The following is a 23,275-nucleotide window of genomic DNA, read 5'->3' as shown; positions in this document are numbered from 1 at the left end:
ATGAGGTCTCGGGACATCATATGCACATCACTTCTTTCATTAGTGTGTCCTTGGCACTTGCGCGGGACGCTTGAGGTTATGTTTGTTTTGTTGTATGGGCTCGGCTGAATTCTCGGCACGTGTAGTTTACACTTCCTGTGCTCGGCGAGTCTGTGGCATTTTATTAAAAATAAACGTCACAAGTATGGTATCAAGTTGTATACATTATGTGATCCCCATGGATTTATGCTTAAATTTTTAATTTACTGTGGAGTTTTGGACGATATGGGAGGAAAAGGGCACACGAATGTTGTTCTGAATCTAATGAGAGAAAAACCACAACATCCACAGTCTGTATATGGATAATTATACAGGACAGGATAATTATTTGGGTGGGGATGTATATATAATTGTAAATACCTAGTTATGCATATATTTTAGCTTTCTCACAATATTTCTAGACATAAGAGACAAAATGTGTTTTTCGCGCAAATGATAGTGACAAATCGGGTGCTACGTGCGCGTGAGGTCCCGGGTCCTCAAGTTTTATAAATTGCCTAAATTAACTTTTCTGGGCTACAATTGAATATATTTTACCTTTCTAACAATAATTCTATACATAAGAGACAAAATGTGTTTCCTTTGCGCAAGTGATAGTGATAAGTCGGGCGCTGTGTGCGCGTGAGGTCCCGGGACCTCAAGTTTTCAAAATGGCCAAAGTAAACTTTTCAATAAGCTACAATCAACAAAATACCATCCCCAGTCTACAAGAAAACGTCTAACGTTAAGTTTAAACCAAAAATATATTTTAGCATATTTGGTACGTAGTGGGCTGAAATTCAGCAGTGAACGTGTTAAAGGGCAAAAAGTAGTGGAATAACATCAAAACATGTATATACAGCAAGTCACAGAGATATTTCTTTTTGTTATTTTATAGATAATGTTATATTTAGTTCCATAGTTGAATTTAAACTTACATTTGTATGTATGAGTCTGACAAACTTTTAGCATGAAAACATTAATCATTGTAAAACAAATAAAAACTGACTTTCAGAATTCCAAGTGAGTTAACATTCGTGCTTAACTTTATACTTGAATCTTACCAAGGTTTGTTGTTTTGATATTAATATGTTACATATCATCTTATAATTTAAAATAGTTATGCAAAGCAGTAATTATTCTATGTACCTTACTCACTGCTATGCTTTGCCCCTAGGCTCTTTCTTCCATTGTGGTGAGTTGCTTATTCACATTTTACTGATGCAAACAGTGCACTGGGAAAACCCGCTGGCCATTATGGTCAAATAAACAACACTCTGATATCTTTGTTGCATTTGCTGAGAACAGTATCCGTTTGCCCTTCCACAAAAGTTTCAGCTATCCAATCTGATAGCTAATGAATTTCCAATTCTATCCACCTCATTGTAAATTGAATGTTGTACATTTTTTTTCATGAGGTACGTCTACCCTAATAAGTTAGAATGAAACTCTATTGTAATTGTGATTAAGTATTGAATTTTAACTTTTCTTTACCCATGTTGATTGAAAATTGTCAATTGTGTGTGTAATTCAGTCCTATTCCCAAAAATGTCATTGTGATGGAAACTGTGCAGGTTTTTCCAGTATATATTAATATAAAAAAGTGCATTAGTTTTAAAACTTGATATGTGATTATGTGTAAGGTGATTTAGATTGATTAATTCCTCGAGCAAAATCTGACTTCTTAAGATTTATAAGTAAATTATAGTTAATAGCTCACACCACTAAAGAACAAAAAACATGTACCCAGTGCAGAATGAGAGCAATCTAAAGCCCACATGGTGTATATAATGAAATCAAATAGTAAGCTTGATTTAGGAGTCTATGTGGTTTCCTACCATGTTTTCTTATGGGGTTACTTTATTTATAATCAACTACTTTACTGAAATGACCTGATTGCTTCAATACAAAGTCAAATTAAAAAATGACCTGTTGAGTCTTTATGGAGGTTGGTGGTTGTATAGGTGGTGGAGGTGGAGGTGGCTGCACAGGGCTCGGCAGAGACACTATGGTCTCTGGTTGAATGCCTTGAGCCCTCTCAGGTTGTGGTACTGCAACTGTATTGACTGCAGTAGAAGCTGTAGCACTGGTGGTAGCACATGCTGTGTTCTGTAGTAATTGTTTTAATAATACATTTTGTGACTCATCTGCAATCCTTGGTGTTATAGAAGGTTCCACTTTTGGAGTCAAAATTGATGAGAGTGGAATAAATTGTGAGGACCCATCTTTATTATCCCTTTGTAGTCCACTTAAAAATGAAGAACTGTGGTCAGTACTGGAGATTGTTTTCTGTTGAAGGTTTTCCATTTGTAACTGACTTTGAAATTGACTTTTTGTCAATTCCATGTCAGCTTGTCCAGCTATAGAAAGCCTCCTTTCAATATGAGCGTGCACATTTGTTCCTCCACTTATCAATTCTCCTAAACGTGTTGGGACAGTTTTCGTACTTGTCATAGTTGAGCTTGAGGAATAGTTTATAGGTTCAATTTCTTGATGTTGACTTATCACAGGTTTTTGTTCAAAAAAAGGTTGCTTTTGTCGAAACAGTTCTGAGATGTTGGAAGTGGCTCGAATTTCCGACTTTATAACAGGACTACTTTCCAGTTTTGGTCTTTGCATTTGATCAGTGGAAAAAATCTTTTGGTGTACTCTTTGATTAGGATCGGACGATTCTCCCTCTTCAGTCTTTATATTTTGTGAATGAACATAAAAGTTACCAATTCGTCGAATAGAGGGTTGACATACTACCCTTGACTCATCCTGTTTTTCAGTTAAATGAGTCATGACAGAAACTGGTAACTTAACATCTGAATTACCTTGCTTTAAAATTTGTGAAATACTACTTTGACTCATTATGCTTTCACTAGATCGATATAAAGTGAGACCTTCAGTATGAACTTTATTATCATCATATGTCACTGACATATCTGAAAGGTTAAGACTTCCACACTGTGGTTCTTTATTAGTGTCTCTCATTTGATCTAAAAAGGAAAATAAAGTTTTAGAAGGAGAACTAACAGCAGGGTTTCTAGGAATCTGGATATCTTCTCGACTGGAAGCAGTTAACTGAGCTTCTAGTATACTTGAACCACTTGGTGCTTCTTCCACTTGCCCAGATTTTCCTTCATTGATTACACTCACCTGAGTGATTACTGAGGATTGCTGACTACCACTGACAGAGCTCTTATTACAAATTACTCCTGTATGTCGAACTAAATCAGAACTAAAACTTTGGACTCCTTGAGTAATGGCTTCAGAACGTTTTACTTCAAGAATATCAGACGGTTTCACTGACTGCATTTCATTTGAGGACATCAAAATCTTGCTGTAGCTATGAGCCTTTGAAGGATGAGGTCCCAAGGATATTTCAGTTTTACATCGGATTTCTTCAGGTCTTGACAAATTCTGAGCAACACTATCGATTAAGTGTTTTTGAAATCCTTCTGGAATATCAGGCATTGAAGTTTGCTTTGAAACAGCAACAGACAAATTTTGTTTTTGAGCGTTTTTATCATTATCACCTGTTTCCATTTTCTGATTTATCACTTCAATCTTTAACAAACCCCCTGTTTGCGAAATAATAGGCATGAAGTGAGTATTTGAAGAAGTTGATCCTGTAGTGATTCTAGCAGAGGATAAGAAAGGAACAGACATTCTTGGAGGAGCAATTAAAGTTGTTCCTGTTGTACTGACAATTCCGATAGATGAATTAGTTGAAGGAGTAGACAACAATGTTGGAATTAAGTTCTGTCCCATAGAAACACTTTGAGAGTATTGCTTCTTTTCAGCTACTAACTTTGCTGCATTAACAGCATCTTGGACTAAATTAGCAACTGTTGCTTGTTGAACGGCAATAACAGATCTTCCATCGGCCTTACTAATTGGGAATACATGTCTCGGCACACCTCTAGGATAAGTTGGATATGAAACAGTAGGTCTTGTTAAACCAGGAATACCGATATTAGCTTGATGTGCACTAGAAGGAGGAATTTGTGAACTAGTAGGTAGAACCATTGGAAATACTTGCTTTACATTTTCATGTTTTTCTTTTAAATCCTCTTTATTTTGATCCAATGTAGTTGTTGAAACTGACTCTGTTTTGCCATCAAAAGTTGTTGAAACAATTTCATTATCAGTTTCTGAGGTAAAGGCATCAGGTGAATGGTCATTATTGCCCTCTTCTTGATCAGGAGAATCTGGAGTATCAGTTGTGCTATCCCTTTTTTCTTGAAGTTTCTTTAATGATTCTCCTGGCAAAACTTTTCCTACTAATCGTTTTCGTCCTGTTGGAGGTGACATGCTCTCTTCCATCATCTCTATAACATCACTTTCATCTTCTTTAGATTCACCCTCTGCTAAATCTATCAATAGGTCTTCTTGTACTGATTCTGATTCATCTTTGTCAACCATTTCTAGCAAACAGTCAGTTTCTTCACCTGATCCTGAACGATCAACATCAAGAACAACTAAATTTGTTGATGATACTAAGCAATCTTCTAAAACACCTCCAACATTTTCAGATTCTAAATTCATTTCTGTCACCTGTAAGTGGCCTCCATCAATAACCATTGGCATAGTCATCACATTTCCTTGTAAAGATGATTGCAGCTCTTCTACCTCCAAATTTGTTTCATTTTCAACCAATACAATGTCATCATAAACTGTTGATTCGTCATCATTTTTTGAAGTACTCTCCTGAGATTCTAAACTTTGTGTTTTCTTCTGAGGTGATTTTGAGGTTGAAGAAGAATTTCTTGATAAATCCTCTTCATAATCTGCAGTTTTTATCACTTTCCCTGCCAAAGTTCTTTTAGGAGGTGGTCGTTCAGAGCCCCACATTGGTGAACCACCTCTCAACCCTAATTTGATGTAGCCACACCTGCCAAATAAACCTGAAGGTACAGGGATTGGATTCAAGTGAGGATTTCCTCCTCCTCCACCCTGATTTATTTCTTGCTCATGCCCCATTCGAGGTGAAGGATTCTCAAAATTCATCTGGCCATCTATTTGAGAACTCCCTCCAGTGCTAGAAGGTCTTCTGATAGGCATTGGTGACATGGGTGGCATTGGGCTTCTTATTGGAGAATTGGGTCTATGAACAAATTGACTTTGCTGAATATGCGGACTCTGGGGAGCTCCCATGGGTGAAGTTGGGTGCTGAAACTGAGACTGTACTCTTGGGCTCTGAGGAGGTCTTGGGGAGCTTGGTTGATTAAAATGGTGTGTCATTGGTGAATTTGGAGTTTGATGAAAATTTTGAGATTGTATCATTGGAGACTGAGGTGTTGTAATAGGACTCTGTGGCTGATTGGTAAAATTTTGTTGAACCCGTGGACTCAAAGGGTGTATAGGAGAATTTGGTGTTTGATTAGTGTACTGTTGGACCATTGGACTTTGTGGGTGTGGTGAAGTTGTATTTTGTTGGAATTGTGTCTGATTTTGCATTGGACTTTGTGGTAAAATAGGAGAAGAGTTAGGTTGATGCTGGGATATCATTGGACTTTGTGGATGCATTGGTGAACTTCCCGTGAATTGTCCTTGAATAGGACTTTGAGGAGGCATGGGTGAAGTAGGAGTTCCTGCAAAATGCTGAGGCATTGGAGAAGTCTGACCAAATTGTCCCATGGGGCTTCTAGATGGGCTCTGCTGTGGATTTTGTTGTCTAAACTGTTGTTGAATCTGACCAGTCTTTCCTTGCTGATTTAACAACATCTGTTGTCTATTGTATTGCTGCTGCTGGCGTTGAAGAAGTTGTAGTTGATGTTGCCTTGCAATATCAGTACCCTCTACTACTCGCTGAGTTCGATCTGGCAACTCAGCCATTTGCTGCAGCACTGCTCTACTCTGCAGCTGCAGCTGCTGTCTTTGTTGTGGACTCAAGTTGGGCTCACTCATCTGCTGTTGTAATATCTCTTGTTGTTGCTGCAAGGCTTGGCGCTGCTGAGCAATCTGAAGCTGTCTTTGTTGAGCTGTCAATCCTCCTGCCTCCTGGACAATAATGAAAGATCATTTATGAAACTGGCTTTACAAAGGAATAAAATATCAGGGCTGTGACAAACTTTAAAGGTTCACATAGTTCAAAAAGTGGTCAGACCTTTAAAAATACGGATCATTTCATGACAAAATAATGAAAAACCTCTAAGGATCTTAAATTAATCACAACACATCTATCCAAACATCCATCAAGTTAACTTATTGTATGTTTTACAACTCACAAGAGTAAATTAAATCAAGGGTTGAAAGATTGAGGAAAATCATAAACAATGAAATAGACTATCAGTTCCTATCTTAAAATTAAAGTTTTACAAATATATTAATTCTTTTATATGGACATCCTCATCATCCATAATAAACATCTATTCCTCCCACTTTTTATCCTTATTACATTTCGTTATAATGTTCATTATAGTTATATTGAATTATATCATATAACTACTATAAATTATATTTGATACAAAATTGTGTAAATCTGCATATTTAAAAAGACAAACTTAATTACCGTCTCTATAACAGACAATAAAAATAAACTGTTTGTTCATCTTAGTGTTTCGAATAAGATGAAATAATCAACTGTCAATTACAGCAGTACTCTGTGTCAAAAAAACCCATAACCTTACACTATTCAACAACAAAAATAATAAAATTAAAATGAAAAGAAAAAGTGACTTTTTCAAAAATAGTGTCAAGCGGCAGCTCTCTATAAGTAATGTAGTTTGGTTTTATAACAGTGACTAAGGTTTTGACAATAGTAGTTGTGATATCAATAATAATTTCTTCTCTCTTTAAATAATTATATAGCAGAATAATGGCAAGCATTTATATTTCAGAAATGTCAATATAAGGATAATTTACCTGGTTTAACTCCTGTTGTTGTTGTAGCAAGACCTGTCTATGTTGTTGTCGTTGCAGCAAGAGTTGTTGCTGTTGTTGAGGAGTGAACATACGCAGTTTTTCAGAAGGTGGGACAGGGCGGGGTGAGGGTTGGTACTGGGTGGGCAACATCACCCTAGGTCGATTTGAAGCTTCTGGTGACCGCACAAACCTCGCAGACATCCCAGCCAGGACTGCATGTCTGAAATAGTATGACTAATTATTTCTGCACTATATAAATAACACAATAGTTTTTAATCGACCCCATAGAACATCTAGGACGATGAAAACATTTTTCATTGAACAAGAATTCAAAGTAAGTCAGACTGATTCTACTAATGTGTTGATAGAGATAAAGTACACTCACCTAACAGGTGGCTGCTCTTGCGGTGAGAAGGCCCCTGCTCCCGGACTGCTCACTACAGCTGGGCGGGGGGTTGAGGGTGGGGCAGGTGGCCTGGGTGATGGGGTTCCTGGGCTGAACGGGTTCTCATCACCCTGCTGTTAATAACAAAATCTTGAAATTACCATTTAACATATAGTCATAGTGCTCAGAAGTAAATTCATTTTTGCACCTTCAAAGAGTTCAAATACCTCAAATTTATTACATAAGTAGCTAAATACAAATTAAAATAATAAATATTGATAGTGTACCATAATCTACACATTATTGCAAATATAAAGGCCTTTGTCATTAGCTAAATTGTAACGCTTCAGTGTAAAGTATGAACTGCACCAATATTTAAATTTAATTCATAGTAAGATTCTTCCCAATAATAGTTCTTTATCGGTTTCTTACTATTTAAATACAGGAATATTTTTGAAATCACTTCTTGATTCTTGTTATACTGTACAGCTATATATACATATATGTGATACTGTTATCAAGTAGCTGAGAAGAGTCCTATGCACAGCATGTAAGTTTAGTTGTTAAAATAAATATAGGTAATTTATTAAACTGATTAAACAATTAAATAATGTTTATTCATTTGAAGATTTTAGAATAACAGTAGAAAGTCATTTTCTGTTATTCATCATTGTAACATATGTTATATAAAACTTTCTGAATTGAACCACACAACAAACATATAACAATTGTTTTACTATTTTTTCCTTTTATTATAATATTTAAATAGGATTAAGTCTTTATCTGCAAATTGAACTTTTGGTCTTCAGTGTTCAGAAAATCTGTAATAGGCACCCTTTACTATCTTCATTGATCTCATGAAGGTAAAGCAGATAACACTATGTTTACTGAGTCTCGCCTCCTTCAGTCCTTTCCGTCTCATTTGTATATGTCTTACATAATTTAGTCTAGCAAAAATTAACTATAAGAAATCAGGAACATACTTTTAGAGTATAATAATAACTTCTTCAAACAAAATTTAGTAAATCTGACAGCTACCTCAACTTCTTGGCAGGTAAGTGGCTTAGCACACTTATCAAAGAATATTTCTAACCATGTGATTTTAGCTATGCAGTCTAGATAGATAATTTCTCCGACCTGAGAGTGAGGGGTGGCTATTCCAGGACTCTGTTGTAAAGGACTCATGCTGCTGTTTAGGGGTCCAGGGCCTGGGCTGCTCAATTGGAGACCCCCAGGAGACTGTGGGGAGGACCCCGATGGAGATGAGTGTAAACCTGTTCCTGTGCTACGACCCTTGGCCTGTTGCTTCTGCCTGTATTCCTATAAAGAAAAAACAAGACTATTGATTGCCCTTACATAATTTGGTTGTTGCAATGCACAACTTGAATATGAAACAATCACAAGTACAATCTAGAACACTTTTTTAAAGGTGTATAAAAATTACAAAATTAAAACAAAATTAGTCCTAATTAGTAAAATTAGCAGAATAGCTGACTAATACCTGAGGAGCTTAATGCAATCAAATTGTTGGACAACATCAGAACACTTTTTTTTACTTTTTGCAGTTTCTTTCATTGAAACCTAACTTTATTATTAAAGTTGTCCGCTTAGAACATAAAATGAAGATACTTTCATATTGACGATTCTTTGCATCTTAAAAAATTCGAACACTTCTTTACTTTTTATATGCTTAACCTTATGTTTTAGGATTTGACACCTGGAGAAGAGAGCAAATATGAGTTCTCAAAACCTGTGTTTTTGTTTTTGACACAAAAAAATGAAAAATCTTAAATTTAAACAGTGCTTCAAAACTGTAACAAAACTGTTTATCTTAACCCCAAAAGTACATAACGGATTAGGATTTTTCCATTGTACCTGTTTAACACTGAACACTATGGGGAAACAATCTGTAACACGTAATCAATACTTTTAAACCTCAATTGCAGGATAATTGAATTTAATATGTAAGTTTAATTGTTATCACACTAAATAATAAGCAGGGTTTTATTATTTTTGTGTATATAACCGCAGCAACTTGCTTTTGTTGTAGTGGTCCAAGAGACTGACAGTTAGTAATGCATGTTCAATTCCATTTCATGATTCTTTTATTTTATGCAAGGATCAACACTTAATAACCGTGTTCACATTAACAAAAATAAAAAATCTCTACACATTACAAAATATACCTTTTTGAAATGTTGCAATATTTAAAATAGTTTATAAATTTCAAAATCAACACATTTCCTACTAAATAACAGAGTAGTAGTATGCCACATCACGTGTTGTAACAGGCTTCGCTGAGATTGTACGCAAAAATTCTTATCAATAGCTCATTTTATTCTCTAGATGTCCTGCGGACAGATAAACAGACAGACAGTCATATAAAAACGAAGTTGACACAAAAATTACACATCATAAAACTCATTCTCATAGAAATTAAGTTTCATGCAAAATTTAAAGTCAACATATGAAATCTTTCTCAACATATCTTGCTAAATGATGCATTCAGATTTTCATTCATTCAATTGGGTTTCTTATCATTGCTCTTAAGTATCTGAAATTAATCACTAAGCCATAATGAAATAATTATATATTTATTCGGATAATTAAGCTATGTGTGTTAACACGTTACATGTTAGAATCTCTTATGGGTATATTGAATGTGTGTACAAATTTACTTATTAAGATATTTTTTCGTTGCCATCATGGATACTCAGAGTAATGTAAAAATATTTGCTACTGCTCAGCGCCAAACCCTACAGTTTCGAGTCTATACATCAGTTCATTTTCGAGATATCAAGCGGACAGACAGACAAACAGAAATTAAAATACAGATGTACATGAATACCACATATAATTTTTTAAAGGATGCACTAACACCAGATAACTGGGATATCAGTATCGACGTTGGCATAAGTACACACTGCTTGGGTTGTTATACTTAAAACGAGCGCAAGACAAAGAGTTAAGGGTACTCGTTCTTGTTAGTTAGAATTGTACAACTACTCTTTGTTGCTCACTATTGATGGATGATTTGAAAAATATCCAGATTTTGGATATTCACCATTGCATCCATCCAACAAACATCTATCCATACAAACACTGTAACACTATGTTTCACAAACTGGTATACGTCCTCTTCCTATTAGTCAAAACATGACTATAAGTAATGTTATTAACAATAAAACATGGCAGTGAAATGTTAACAGTCATAATTAACAACAGAAAAGTTGTATGACATAAAATAAACATATACCTGAAACTCAGCACCAAAATTAGGATCAGCACACACAAAACACATGATGCAAACACCACTGAAGGAAGTGAAGATTGGTCTGGCTAATAGAGCAGTATCTAGAGGGACAAAAGACAGGATGGTAAGGATTGGGAGGGAAAGAATGAATGAACAGACGCCTTCGACTTTACTTTTTATTACAATTTTTGTTATGGATCTCAAAGTCAATGAGTGTATCCAATTTTAATTAGCTGATGCTTCTTTGATTGTTATAATTTGTTTGGGTTTCTAATTTTATGTACGAAACCTCCATTACAACATTCTTTTGAAGATGTATTAAATGGGCTGCATGCCACTTTATGTAATGATTTTCAGACTTATGTATTTCATATCAAAGAAAATAATTGTTGTATATTCACAAGAACTAAAGGAAAACGTTTTTCAGCCATATGCGTCTTTTTTTGTTTTATGTAAGATTTCAACTCAATGTTTTTGTGTTCAGAACAAGATTCTAGTCATCATTTTTCTACCTAATTTTTTCAACAATCCTGACACATAAGGAATATACAATGTTCATATTATTTGTTTTCTTAATTTTCCGACCCAGAATGTTTTATTACTATATTATTAACTTTTTTGCATCAACTTATGACAGACTGAGGGAACCCGTTCCATATAATGGTAAAATTAAACTTTTTTGAGTTCATCATTGGCCCATCTTTGTCTGAGCATAAGTTCTTTTCTCTGTCAACAAGCTACTCATTTTTTGAGAGAATTTTGATAGTTTTATTGAAAAATTAGAAACTGACCTAAATGCATTGTTTGTCTGTAAATTGATGTTTAAGTTTGATGTTTAAGTTTGAAGTTTGGGCTTTTTGGACTTCTACCTCTATGATTATAAATAGGGAAATGGTTAAACTGGAGAATAATGTTACTGAAATACTATTTATGAGTGTTAAAAGTCCGTTTAGTTTAGAGTCTACATGATTTTTATGACGCTAGAAGACTTACATGGACTTATTGTTCTAGTATTCAAGAACACAAAGTCTGCTTTGTTTATTAATGGCCTGCTCAGGTTTACATTTGTCTTACAATATTTAGTTGCACTTTATGTTTTAATTAAAAAAATATTACCTTATAGGTCATAGGTCAGTTACAGAAGTAGATTACTGCTGTAAATATGATTTTATTGTGCAATAAATGCAAAACAGAGCCAATTGTTTCAGTTAGGTGTGTGTTATAAGCCTATTTTAAATGAGAAAATTCTATTGCTATTAACATGAAGAATAATTTAGAGAAGTGTCCCTATTATTTTCAACGATTAGTTAATTGTGTACCATATTTTTAAGAGGCTGTTAGTGAAGTGAAGACATGTTAGAAATCGAAGATAGGCTCAAATCAGCTAAAGATATAAATCATGAACTGACCAAAAAATTCAACCTGCAAAAAGGAAATTAAACAAAAAAATTGATACAAAATCTCTATTGATCAGAACATATCATTACAATCTGAAAGCCATAAAAATAATTACACTTTTATTATTATGAGCATGAAACCTATATTTGAGCAAGACTATTCAACATGCTTCCACAAGACATTAAAAATTGTAATTCCAAGACCAAATACTACGAATTTGGCTCGGAGATAAATCAAACTGCACCACTGAAGAGATCAAGATTGCAACAAACACTTACCTTTACAAGAAAAATTGACATGTATTTTAACCAATTTCAATTTTTTTATATCACTATCATAATCATACTGTGCTTATCTGACACCTATTCATTTCTTGACAACAATGAATAAAGATTTCCGATTTTTAAGGATCCCAGCAGGATTGGGTGTGCTTTTGAAAATTCCCTCATTAATGGGTTAATTAAGGCTTCATTTTTTCAAAAGTGTTGCATGCTTAGGCCTCAGATCTGCTCTGCGCACTTCAATTCTTTGAGAGTTCTACTGGTTCTGATGGCCAGTTTGAGAATAGGTAAGGTGTAGGGGTAAATGGGAGCGCCAATTGAAGAAAAGAAAACAAACTAAAATAAAACACAGGAATGTAAAGAATATACAACAGCTTGACATTGATGGAATCAGCCCTAGTCTAGTTATGTTTTACTAAATATTTCATGTAAAATCCTCTATAGAAAAACTGTAACACTAACCTGTATGAGAATGCTGTGTTGGCGTGATTGTTTCCTGAAGGAATCCAGTTGCTTCTGTAATCCTTGTTGCTCCGTAGTTACTCTTTGCAGCTCCAAGGCATCATTCTCTGCCAGCTCATTGCCATTCTTCCGCAGCTGACGTTGCTTGCTGTTCAGGCTCTGAAAGAGAAAATGTATGGGAATGAGATTTGTAAACTTAAAGATATAAATGACTACTGGTGAGTTCCACACAGTATTTAAAGTCACATTGGATGCAGCACAAAAGAAAAAGAAGCAATTTTATGTCAATTTGAATCCATCTTCATGTTAAGGTTTTTTTTTCTTTAAATGGTACATCTCAGTTTTAAAAGTTTAAACATAACTGTTGGTAGGTAATTTGATGATAAAATCTATTAGTACATTCTGATTTCTACCTTTGTTATAAGTAGGCTGTGTTACATGAATATAAGACAGTACACTAAGAAAAATTACACAATAACAAAAACCAGCCAAGTTATTGTATGTGACTGCAGGGTGAGATTTGTTATAATGATGGCTTTCTGGAGATGACCAAACTATCACAAAAAAATTATGATGAACACTTGGAAACTTGTCTCACATTTAGAGGTCGCTTTTTTCTCACCTATGTATTTCCTATCACAAGAACAAGATTTTTTATGTTCACAAGAACTGATTTTTACACAAAACTAAATTAAATATATTTGTTTAGCTATGTGTCTTTTTTGGTTTTGTACAAGATTTTACCAAAAGCTCTTTGTGCTCTAAGCACTGATCAGTCTTAATTTTTCAGACTTTAGATATTTTTAGTTCTTGTTTTATTTCACATTGTTTAGTGCTGTTATGACAGATCATATCACATACCCCCTAATACCAAACATTCATACATGTTTAGCCTCCGGGATTGATACTTCACTATAAAAATAAATTAGGTTACATATCTTTTTGTTGTCAATCCGACTTTTCTATTTTGACAATGACTAGTTTTAGAAGGGCTATCCCTTTATCAAATCACATCGTGAAATCATGAAATGAATAAACAAACAATACATACGCATCAAAACAATCAATACAACAAAGATAATGAAGTATAAAAATGTATGCCATCGATATAATTTGACTAAGTAGTACAAGGTTGTCTGCTGCACACATATCGCTTTCAAAATTAAGTTCCTTATTTGGCCGAGATTACAACATTTTCTAGACACGCCTTGAGAGGGATTTCATAACACACAATGGCCTGCCGAGCTGAACTTAAAAATAGCAGAGAGCCACTCTGTGTGGCCCCGCTGAGCTGACGGATCTGACATGATCATAATCTTCCGTTCTGACAAAGAAAACTGCCCATTACCATGCATAAGGGCCCACTGACCTGAGGGACAATCACATAAGTTGAACAACGAGCGCTAAGTTTTAAAAATTCTCCGTCATTCATTTGTAAGAAATATAGATTTGAAGACTAACTGACTGTCCATAACATACACCGAATATATGGTTTCATCAATTTTATTTACATCCAGATATGAACATTTATTACATACTCTGAACAAAGTTCATTATAATCATCAATAAACTAAACATATAACAATAAACAATACACAATTTGAAACATTTGAAACAACATCTTGAAATACTCACCATTTCTAATAGCACAATATTGCACAAGGAACAACTGCACTAACAAATATTTAATGATCAATGGTTGTTTCAAATGTTTACTTTTCAGAATGTTATACTATGCAAAAGCAAAAACACTTAGTCTACACAATAGCATTAAGCCTCCACCACAGTATTAGTACCCATTATGTGTAAAACAATCACATGTGCGGTTTAATTTTGCATTAAGAAACTCTTGAAAAAGAAATTATCTATATAAACAGTAGTCCTGTTCAGCCTTTTATGAAATTTTTGGTTCAAGTTTATTTCATCTAGTTGATGAAGGAAAAAATAAAATAGCTTACATTGAAAAAAAAAAAAATTGTAGCAAATCCAGGGAACTTCTATGAAAGAATAAATTGCAATATTAACTTTTAATTAACCAAAATTTACGAAGAGAATGAAGCAAACTTAGCAAAATATAGAGGCATGTAACACTTTACAAATTTAGGCAAAAAAAAGTATAGGATAGGCCTGTTTCAAAATGCAATATTCACTTTTATATCCTTTAAGATGTATTTTTTAAGAAAGGATTCTTTATATCTTAATATTTAGAAGACATATTTGAAGAAACAGGCAACTTTCGATGTACTGATTTATTTAGAAGTTTTAATTTATGCAAGAAATAAGTTATTATTATAACATACAATCTGATTAAATTTGGATATTGATTTTAATAGTTATAAAATATTAAACACGCTGAATATTTCTCCTTGTACTATTTGCAATCAAAATATACAGTTAAATATCTTAATCCTAATGTTTTATTGTTACTATTTAAAAAAGGCTACAGTGGAATCAATTCAGACTCTAAAATAGTAGAAAACACATTACCATTTGTTGTGTTTATTATTTTAAATAACTTTTTCATCCACAATTCAATAAAAGCTTATAGTTTGAAGTTTTGTATTTCACTGAACAGTCTAGTGGTCTAATAGAGATGTTTTAGCTCTGTAAATACATTAATAAAAATTCATCTAACTTAATAAATTTACAAAGAGCAAGACAAATATTTGATTATTTGTTACCTAATTGACTATTTATTTCTTAGCTATCTTCATTTGAAAAATTACATTAAATGTAGACATATTGTCCAGATAAACACTTGAATGCAGTTTCCATTTGAAGCCAAATTTTATTATTTATACATTTCTAATACATACTATATTTAATGAAGACGATAAATACCTAAGTTGTAGAGGGGTGTAATGATGAGGAGTTTAATTGTATCTACTACTTCCCTCTTCTGGATTTGCTACTATTTTTATTATTACCTACTTGAAAGAAATAAAAGAAATACTGTTTACTATAAATAAACAAGTCACAAACAAATCGTTTTGTTTTAAAATTTTAGGATGTAAATTTTAAAAACTCCTAGCTGTATAAAGGGTAAAAGCCAAATTTAAATTAGAGTAATTGGATAGGAAGGAAAACCTTACTTTTTTCAATTTTTGTTTTTCTTTGTGTAGAAACACAATATAAGTATAAGTAAAACGTTTTGAAAATCAACATTACTGCAGAACTAATATCTTTTCTTTTTACGGATTAATAGTTAGCGTTTACGCAACTAAAGATTCTGATTAGAAAACATGAAATTTGAGATGAGAGAAGAGCTCACACAATGTGCGTGTAATACTATCTACCAGCTCCCACCACGTTAGTTGAGGGCAGGGAGGCTAGGGTACCTTGCGTAGTTTGCGTAACTTTTGCACCTCAGTCTCGCAGTACTTGAGCTGCTGGGTCACTGCATGGTTCTGACTGTTGAGCCAGTTCTCATAGGCTAGCTGGGCTCGACGATCATCCTCCGTCACAATCACTTCAGGGGGAGGGGGTGGGGATGGCATCACGTTGAACAGAGGCATCCGCAATGCTGCTAAAAGTAAAAAGGCCTCTATCAGTTCTTTCTTTAGTGTATTCCCAAGGAAAGATATGTAGTAAGGGATGTTTTACTTAAAATTTTAGAATTAAGTGGCAGTTTACTGCCAAAGGCTGGAATGCTAAAAAAGGCCACATGGGAGTATAACTGTAACTTTTACTTCTTTACAACCAGTCAAAATTCAGAATATGACTTTTTATATACACTTCTTACTGTAAACAGACTACTTAATAGAAATACTCTTTTGATCTAATATTTTTAACGAGTGACTACTTTCTTGAATCTATCTTCGAAAAGACTTATTTTGTTGTTAATTGTGCTAATGAGTTAATAAAATTGTAATATTTGATTTTTTGTGCATCATTTTACATCAAATTTGGTAGCATATAGCCAACAAAATGTATTATGATGATATATCGTCTCCCATCTTAAAGTCTTCAAAAACTTCATTTAGTTTTCTGGCTGGAAGAAAACATAAATAAATATAACTAACATATGACCGGAAGACCAAATACGTGTCAAACGACTTTTATTTACAGTACATTGTATAAATAGCAATAGCCTTATTTAATTTCAATAAACATTGAATAAAAAAAAGTACATGCTCCGCCGGGAGTCGAACCCGGATCTCTCACTTGCCGGGTGAATATGCTACCATTACACCCACAGAGCACTTACTTTTTCCGATTCAATTATTTTTTATTTGGCTGTATCTGTTACATATGCGTTTAAATAAGCAAACTAACATGTGATCGGAAGACCAAGTACCTGTCAAACGACTTTTATTAACATTAAATTGTATAAATGGCAATAGCCTTATTTAATTTAAATAAACATTGAATCACAAAAAGTACTTGCTCCGCCGGGAGTCGAACCCGGATCTCTCACTTGCCAGGTGAATGTGCTACCATTACACCACAGAGCGCTTACTGTTTCCGATTCAATTATTTTTTATTTGGCCGTATCTGTCACTTTTTGTGGCAGTATTTGGCGGAGCAAGTACTATTGCCATTTATACAATTTAATGTATATATATATATATATATATATATATATATATTCATATATACAACATGAAAGAGCACCATATTGTAGACATTACAGAACCATAAACATTTAAACATTAAATAGCAATATAATAAAAATAAAACTTTTTCTTGGCACCACATTCATATTCAAGAATTGATTAAAGTAAACCCATGACCCATTTTGTATGCTTAGTCTGTCAAAGGTTTTGTCTAAGAATAGATGTTTCCATGTAATTTCCAAAGTTTACACTCACTTGTAATTTAAAAAAAAGTATTTTTACATTTTAATAATGTAGTTTCTATATTTCATTACAACCCTTTTCATGTTTCCAATTTTCTGTAATTATCCTATTTTAGTTTAATCAATGTGTCTAATCATTTTTTGAATGATTTATAATAATTTTTAAATCATTATGCGTACATAATTGTCGATTATAATTTTGTTTGACCACGAGTAATTAACTCAGGTGCATTTCAAACTTAAGTATTAGTCAAACAGTTCTCCTGTTCTAATGTTTTCTAGTATATTGCAAAATGATGAATTAAAGATTAGAAATACAATTATGAACTAAGGGTTCAATCTGTGATATCAATACCCCAACTTGTAGTCCTAGTGTAAACTGTTTCCAATATTCACAGTGAAGTTTGAACAATTTCTACTACTAATTCAGAGAACAGAAAACTAATTCAACACTATTTGACCTATTCACTTAACAACCAATGAAAAAAAGGAACTGCTTACCAGGTTCTGGAGGTGTGATCGTTCTCGGTGTGGGAGGAGCCTGTTGCCACTGAGGGGACTGGGAAGGTGGACGATACGGAGGTCGTGTCCCCATCATCCCTGGGCCTGAAGAAAATCTTTATTAGAATATGAAGGGAAATCACAAAATAAGTGTTAACCTAATTATAAACTACTAGTTAATTAAACTAATAACAATAATCCATACATCATGTAGACCATGTTTTGATGATTTCAGCTACAAATAACTACTTAGCACACTTCTAGAATATATCAAATCACTGCTTAGCACTCTTCTAGCATATATTGTACATGGACGGGTTTGAACTTTTAGGATTGAATTGGATATCCATTGAATGAATTTTAATTATCACCGGATCAAGTTATTTCAGGTTTAAGTCTGATTATAAAGGAATATTTAATGAACTGAAATTAGATATAATACAGTTTATCTTTTTATAAAACGTATTGTGTATCACAAACTAATTAAGAATATTGCAAATAGCATATACCAAATTTTGTTTCATGTAACATGTTTCAGGTTTAATGTTTACTAACTGAATCATCATGAAATGTGCATTCAAAGCAAAGGCACAATAACAATGAATACTCAATAAGTTATGGAATTAACCCATCATTAGTTTTCCCTGAGTGTTTATGAAATGGATATAAATTTCATTTGTTACAATTTCTTGCATTTGTTCACAAATGCAACTCGATTTCCAAGTCAATACTTGGAATGTCACAACAATTTGTCCAAGTACTCAATCCTATTAAGGATTGAGTCATCCTGACTCTTGTTAAAGTACCAAATAGCATTTAGTTACAACTGACTCACCAGGTACAGGGTGCGGAGGGGAAGCCACCACACCTGCCTGAGGAGTACCGAGAAGGTCAGCCCTGATGCGCTCAAAGTCAGCATCGCTGAGTGCTGTGAGCGATGTGGATTGTGGTGCCGGTGCCTCGGAAGTGCCAGGCACTGACACTGCACCAACAACTGCTCCTGCACCAGCCTGTTGCTTTTCCTGTTCCCGCTTTTCTTGCTCAAGCAGATCTTCCAACAATAGCGGCTGCTCCTGGATTAAAATAAAACTGGTAATTGATAAACCCACTACTTTATTTCAAATGAGAAAATTTCTACATGACAAAAAAGTTATATAAAATGTTTTTAACCTCCTAAACAAGTAGTTCAGCTGTATTGAACATACTCCCCTTATCTACAGTTCAAAAATAGTACACCTAAAATACTTAACTTGGATACTTGACAATTATTTAGGTATCCTCGCTAAATATATGTTATATAAATATAGTACTTTAGAGACAAAAAGGTTGAAAGAAGGCTTCTGTGATTATTAAAAGAAGGTTTGTGAAAAATGTCACAAAAATATATTTTTAAAAATAACAGCAAATAATATTGATACGAATTAAGAAACTAATTGAAGATAGTCTAACCAGAAAACAAAACTTCCCAAAATAAATCTGAATGTTATGTTCTAGTGACTAATTAGTAGCTTTATAACTCTTACTAAATTTATTATCTTAAGGTTAAGGACCAGACACACTCTGCCAGTAATTTTTTTGGCCTGGTTCTTGCATTATTTTTTTGACCTGGTTCTTGCATATCAATCTACAAGAATGTAATGTATTGCCGCAACAAACAGTGTTGTTTTAAGTATAGATAAACAAATCTGACAGTTGTGTTTGTATCTATATGATGCACACATATTATGATCTAAGTCAATGCAGTATGACATTCACAAATCTTATGTACAAGGTTTTCTACATATTTCTGTTTACATATTTAAGCATATTAATAAATAATATGAATTATTAGCATTAACCAATGAATCTTCTCTTTACTTATCCAGGTCAGATGGTCCTTTCTTACACTAAGCATGTGACTTATATGTAAGGCTCAGCCCACAGTAAAAAACCTATAAATAAATGTAATTTTTAATTTACTGTAGCCCAATGTCACACATGTGTTATAAAACACAGGATATGAAAGGGTTGTTAGGTATTTTAGCAAATACGCATATTTAATATTGTTTCGCTATCAAGAAATAATCATTCTCACATGACAATCCAAATTGTCAGATTGTTCTCTGCATTTGATATTTTAAAAGTTTTTGCCACATGTATGTGACATTAAGTCTCTAATGTGTTTTGCTACGAATTTCATTAAAGTTAGTAGTTTACAGAAATATTAACTTTCATTTTAATTGATACAATAATCATGGAGCATCAGGAAACACCACACTGAACTATTACACTACAATCTAAACTATTACAAACTAACAAACAAATGACATTCAATACAAATCCAAACATGCATCATATTACAAAATGGAAAAGTTACCTTTAATGAAATTAGGGAATGCAGAGATAACTAATCTGGATTTCCCTTGAATTAGTATTTGAAAAGTATAATTGTCCTCCATGATAAAACTACAATACGCTTTATCAGTAGACAATACTAATTTCATTGGGATGCAAGAATAGTACACTTAATTGGTACAAATAAAAAAAAAATCTTCATAATGGTCTACATTCTTCTTGTTAAGCTTATCTATGAGTCATGCCATTTTATAGGCATCTTTCAATTTTTCATATTCTTTTTTACAAAAATTATAATCATTTACTTGCAAGCCTTAATAGACAAGAGAAAGCTGCAAGTGTGATTGGAGGTAGCTAAAGGAGTGAGCAATCTACTTGAAAGCAGTGTTGGTAAATGGCTATCCTAGAGTGAAAGGCAAAGTAAGCTATAAGAAGTGAGGCTGTGACAGTGAAGAGAATTAGGGCGATAAAAACCACTAGGATCAGATAATAGGGCAAAAAGAAAAACTGAAGCATACCGTCATATTGAAATTTAGCTCTTGAGCTCTCATTGTCTTATTAATCCCAACCAAATTTTTTAGAAAGTTAAGAGAAACAATCTTAGCTAGATAGTTCAAAAAAATAAAATTTACAAATTTTTTTATCAAAAGCTTCAAATTTATTCTATATATATCATTGTCCAATTATTGTTGTATATAATAACAAGTTGTACTCAAATGTGATATTAACAAACTATTCTTATGATTTAATTTAATTCTAAACTATAAGAAAGTTACTAAATCTTCCATAACATTTGTTTCGTCAGTATAAAACTTTTTTTTACCATAAAATCATTTATATTTACTAAACTATTATGGTTAACAAAATTGTACCTAATTTCAGTTTCTTTCTTAACATACATAATTATTCAACTACACACAAAAATCCTGCTATTTATCGATTACAATAAACACGTGCCTTTGAACAATTGTCTTAAAATACAAGGGTAGACAAGTATAATAATTTGTCAAATTACTTCAGATAAAAATATTCCTTAGAACTTTTCTGCATAAAAGTAAAAGCCTATTTGTTCAAGAAGTGTGTTTACAGTGTGAATAAATAAAGTGTGTTTACAGTGTGAATAAATAAAGTGTGTTTACAGTGTGAATAAATTTTAACTCAACCTAATCGTTTATTTAAAATACCTAATTTTGAGAATATCACTGTTGATATTCACAATCTGTATATTTGATGTTCAGCAGGTAGTTCATTTTCAAATCTTAATACTGTATGCTGTAGTTATAATATTATAAATTATATTTTACAATTAATTTTTATTTAGACCACATGGTTTTAACATACTGGCACCTCATCTATCATAAAACATTTCCTGTAGCATGGTGTTAAGTGATAACATCTAAAATAAGTTAAAAATTAACTTTTACAGCCATACAGCAAAAAAGACAATACAAGAAATAACTAAATCAACAAGGATTAAAGGGTAAAAACAGAATGAAATAAAGAATTTGTATGATAGAATGCATGAATAGATGTTTCAAGAATGTATATGAGTAAACCTTAAACAATTTCAGTACCTTATTATAATGTTGAGTTATAAGCACGAATTTAAAATGAAGCATGAAGATTTATTTAATAATATACAGTATTCTTCAAGGAATTTAAAACATCATGACTTAGTAAGTTTATAATGTTTAGTTAGCTGACACCTTGTTAGGAATAAGCTCATTATTATAACTAGAACTAGAATTTTTATAAATATGAACCATTTTATTTTAATCAAAATCAGATGTTTTTGTTTTTTTCTAAAACTGGACAATTTTAACATGTGATTAATTAATTAATATAAAGTCGTTATTGCAAACATACTAATATCAAGGTTTTCATATTAAAATAGGTGAAAGACAGGTTACAAAATTACATATACAAAGAGCTTGGGCTACGTGGGGTTGAACCTCGTCATTCCTTCGCAGGCTTACCATAGAACTGGTAACATGACCAGTGTACCCGAACTGTACAATATATAATGTATTTTTTGTTATTACAGGATACACTTATTACAGGATACACTTTATTACAGGATACACAGGATACACTCAGTAAAAAAGCAACTTGTTTATTTATGGAATTTTGTATCACTGGACACTTAGAAATTAAATCTCTTAGTGGTTGATGAAGTGCTCAGTGGGCATGATATATCCTGTTTGTTTGTATGTTTATTTTAATGTCTTCATGTTAAGAATAAAAGAAATAACACCCAATCTGATAAAGGTAAGACTGCCTTCTAAGACGTCAAAACTCTTAAAACAATGAAGACTAAAAGCATTAAATACATGATGGAAAATCTGAGACTACAAATAAAACGAACATAAGCAAAGCAACTTAATGTTAAACTGTATCAGTGCACAATACGAACAGCTAGTAAGTAAGTGGATCAGTCAGTTGTCTGCCAACACTAGCTGGTAGCAAGAATAAAATAAAATAATATTTATTTACATAATCTGATGCAAATTAAAGGAAATACTATTATATTTGGATTCAATGTTGTTAACACATGATTAAAATGTTATATCAGCATTGCCGGTGGATATTATGTTCAAAATACCTGATGGTTTGAATTTTCATATTTTAGACAAAATGATTTATTTCCTACAAGATATTCCAAAGAAATGCAAAGTATTCTAAAAATGTACGTTATAGTAATCTGACAGTTCAAAATCATAATCCAACCATTTCATTGGCAAACATTTTGTTTTTGTAAAAAGAATACTTATTAAATCACCTTTAAACTCCTTTTTATCTAATTGTTTAACTTTATTGGTTTGTTTATTCTTATTAAACTACTTAAAATGTTTTCACTTTTTTTAAATATTTTTCAATAAGTTAATTAATAGGCTAGTTTTAGTTTGGGAATGGACATAACTCATTGTGATATTTTGTTTGGATTTTGTCTTAACGGAACACATTGATAGATGTACTGTGTAAATACAAGTAAA

The 23,275-nt window shown here is 32.9% G+C and overlaps 1 protein-coding gene across 10 annotated transcripts in view; it reads right to left on the bottom strand.

Moving 5' to 3' along the window:
- LOC124368903 (histone-lysine N-methyltransferase 2C-like) overlaps nt 1-23,275 on the bottom strand; it is a 164,358-nt gene that overhangs the window by 58,336 nt on the left and 82,747 nt on the right. For 7 of the 10 annotated variants that reach the window (XM_046826421.1, XM_046826420.1, XM_046826422.1 and 4 more), the window contains 8 exons: nt 18,784-19,021; nt 17,949-18,053; nt 15,988-16,175; nt 12,650-12,808; nt 8,393-8,575; nt 7,256-7,389; nt 6,871-7,090; nt 1,948-6,006 (listed from right to left, as the gene is read on the bottom strand). In XM_046826421.1, the coding sequence (XP_046682377.1) occupies nt 1,948-6,006; nt 6,871-7,090; nt 7,256-7,389; nt 8,393-8,575; nt 12,650-12,808; nt 15,988-16,175; nt 17,949-18,053; nt 18,784-19,021 (5,286 nt within the window). The remainder of the gene's footprint in view (nt 1-1,947; nt 6,007-6,870; nt 7,091-7,255; nt 7,390-8,392; nt 8,576-12,649; nt 12,809-15,987; nt 16,176-17,948; nt 18,054-18,783; nt 19,022-23,275) is intronic. The other 3 variants (XM_046826425.1, XM_046826426.1, XM_046826424.1) reach the window with 3 other exon arrangements.

The sequence above is a fragment of the Homalodisca vitripennis genome, chromosome X, assembly GCF_021130785.1.
Source record: "Homalodisca vitripennis isolate AUS2020 chromosome X, UT_GWSS_2.1, whole genome shotgun sequence".
Taxonomy (NCBI): domain Eukaryota; kingdom Metazoa; phylum Arthropoda; class Insecta; order Hemiptera; family Cicadellidae; genus Homalodisca; species Homalodisca vitripennis.
The sequence above is the reverse complement of the archived record's forward strand: the minus strand, read 5'-3'. Positions and strand labels throughout refer to the sequence as shown.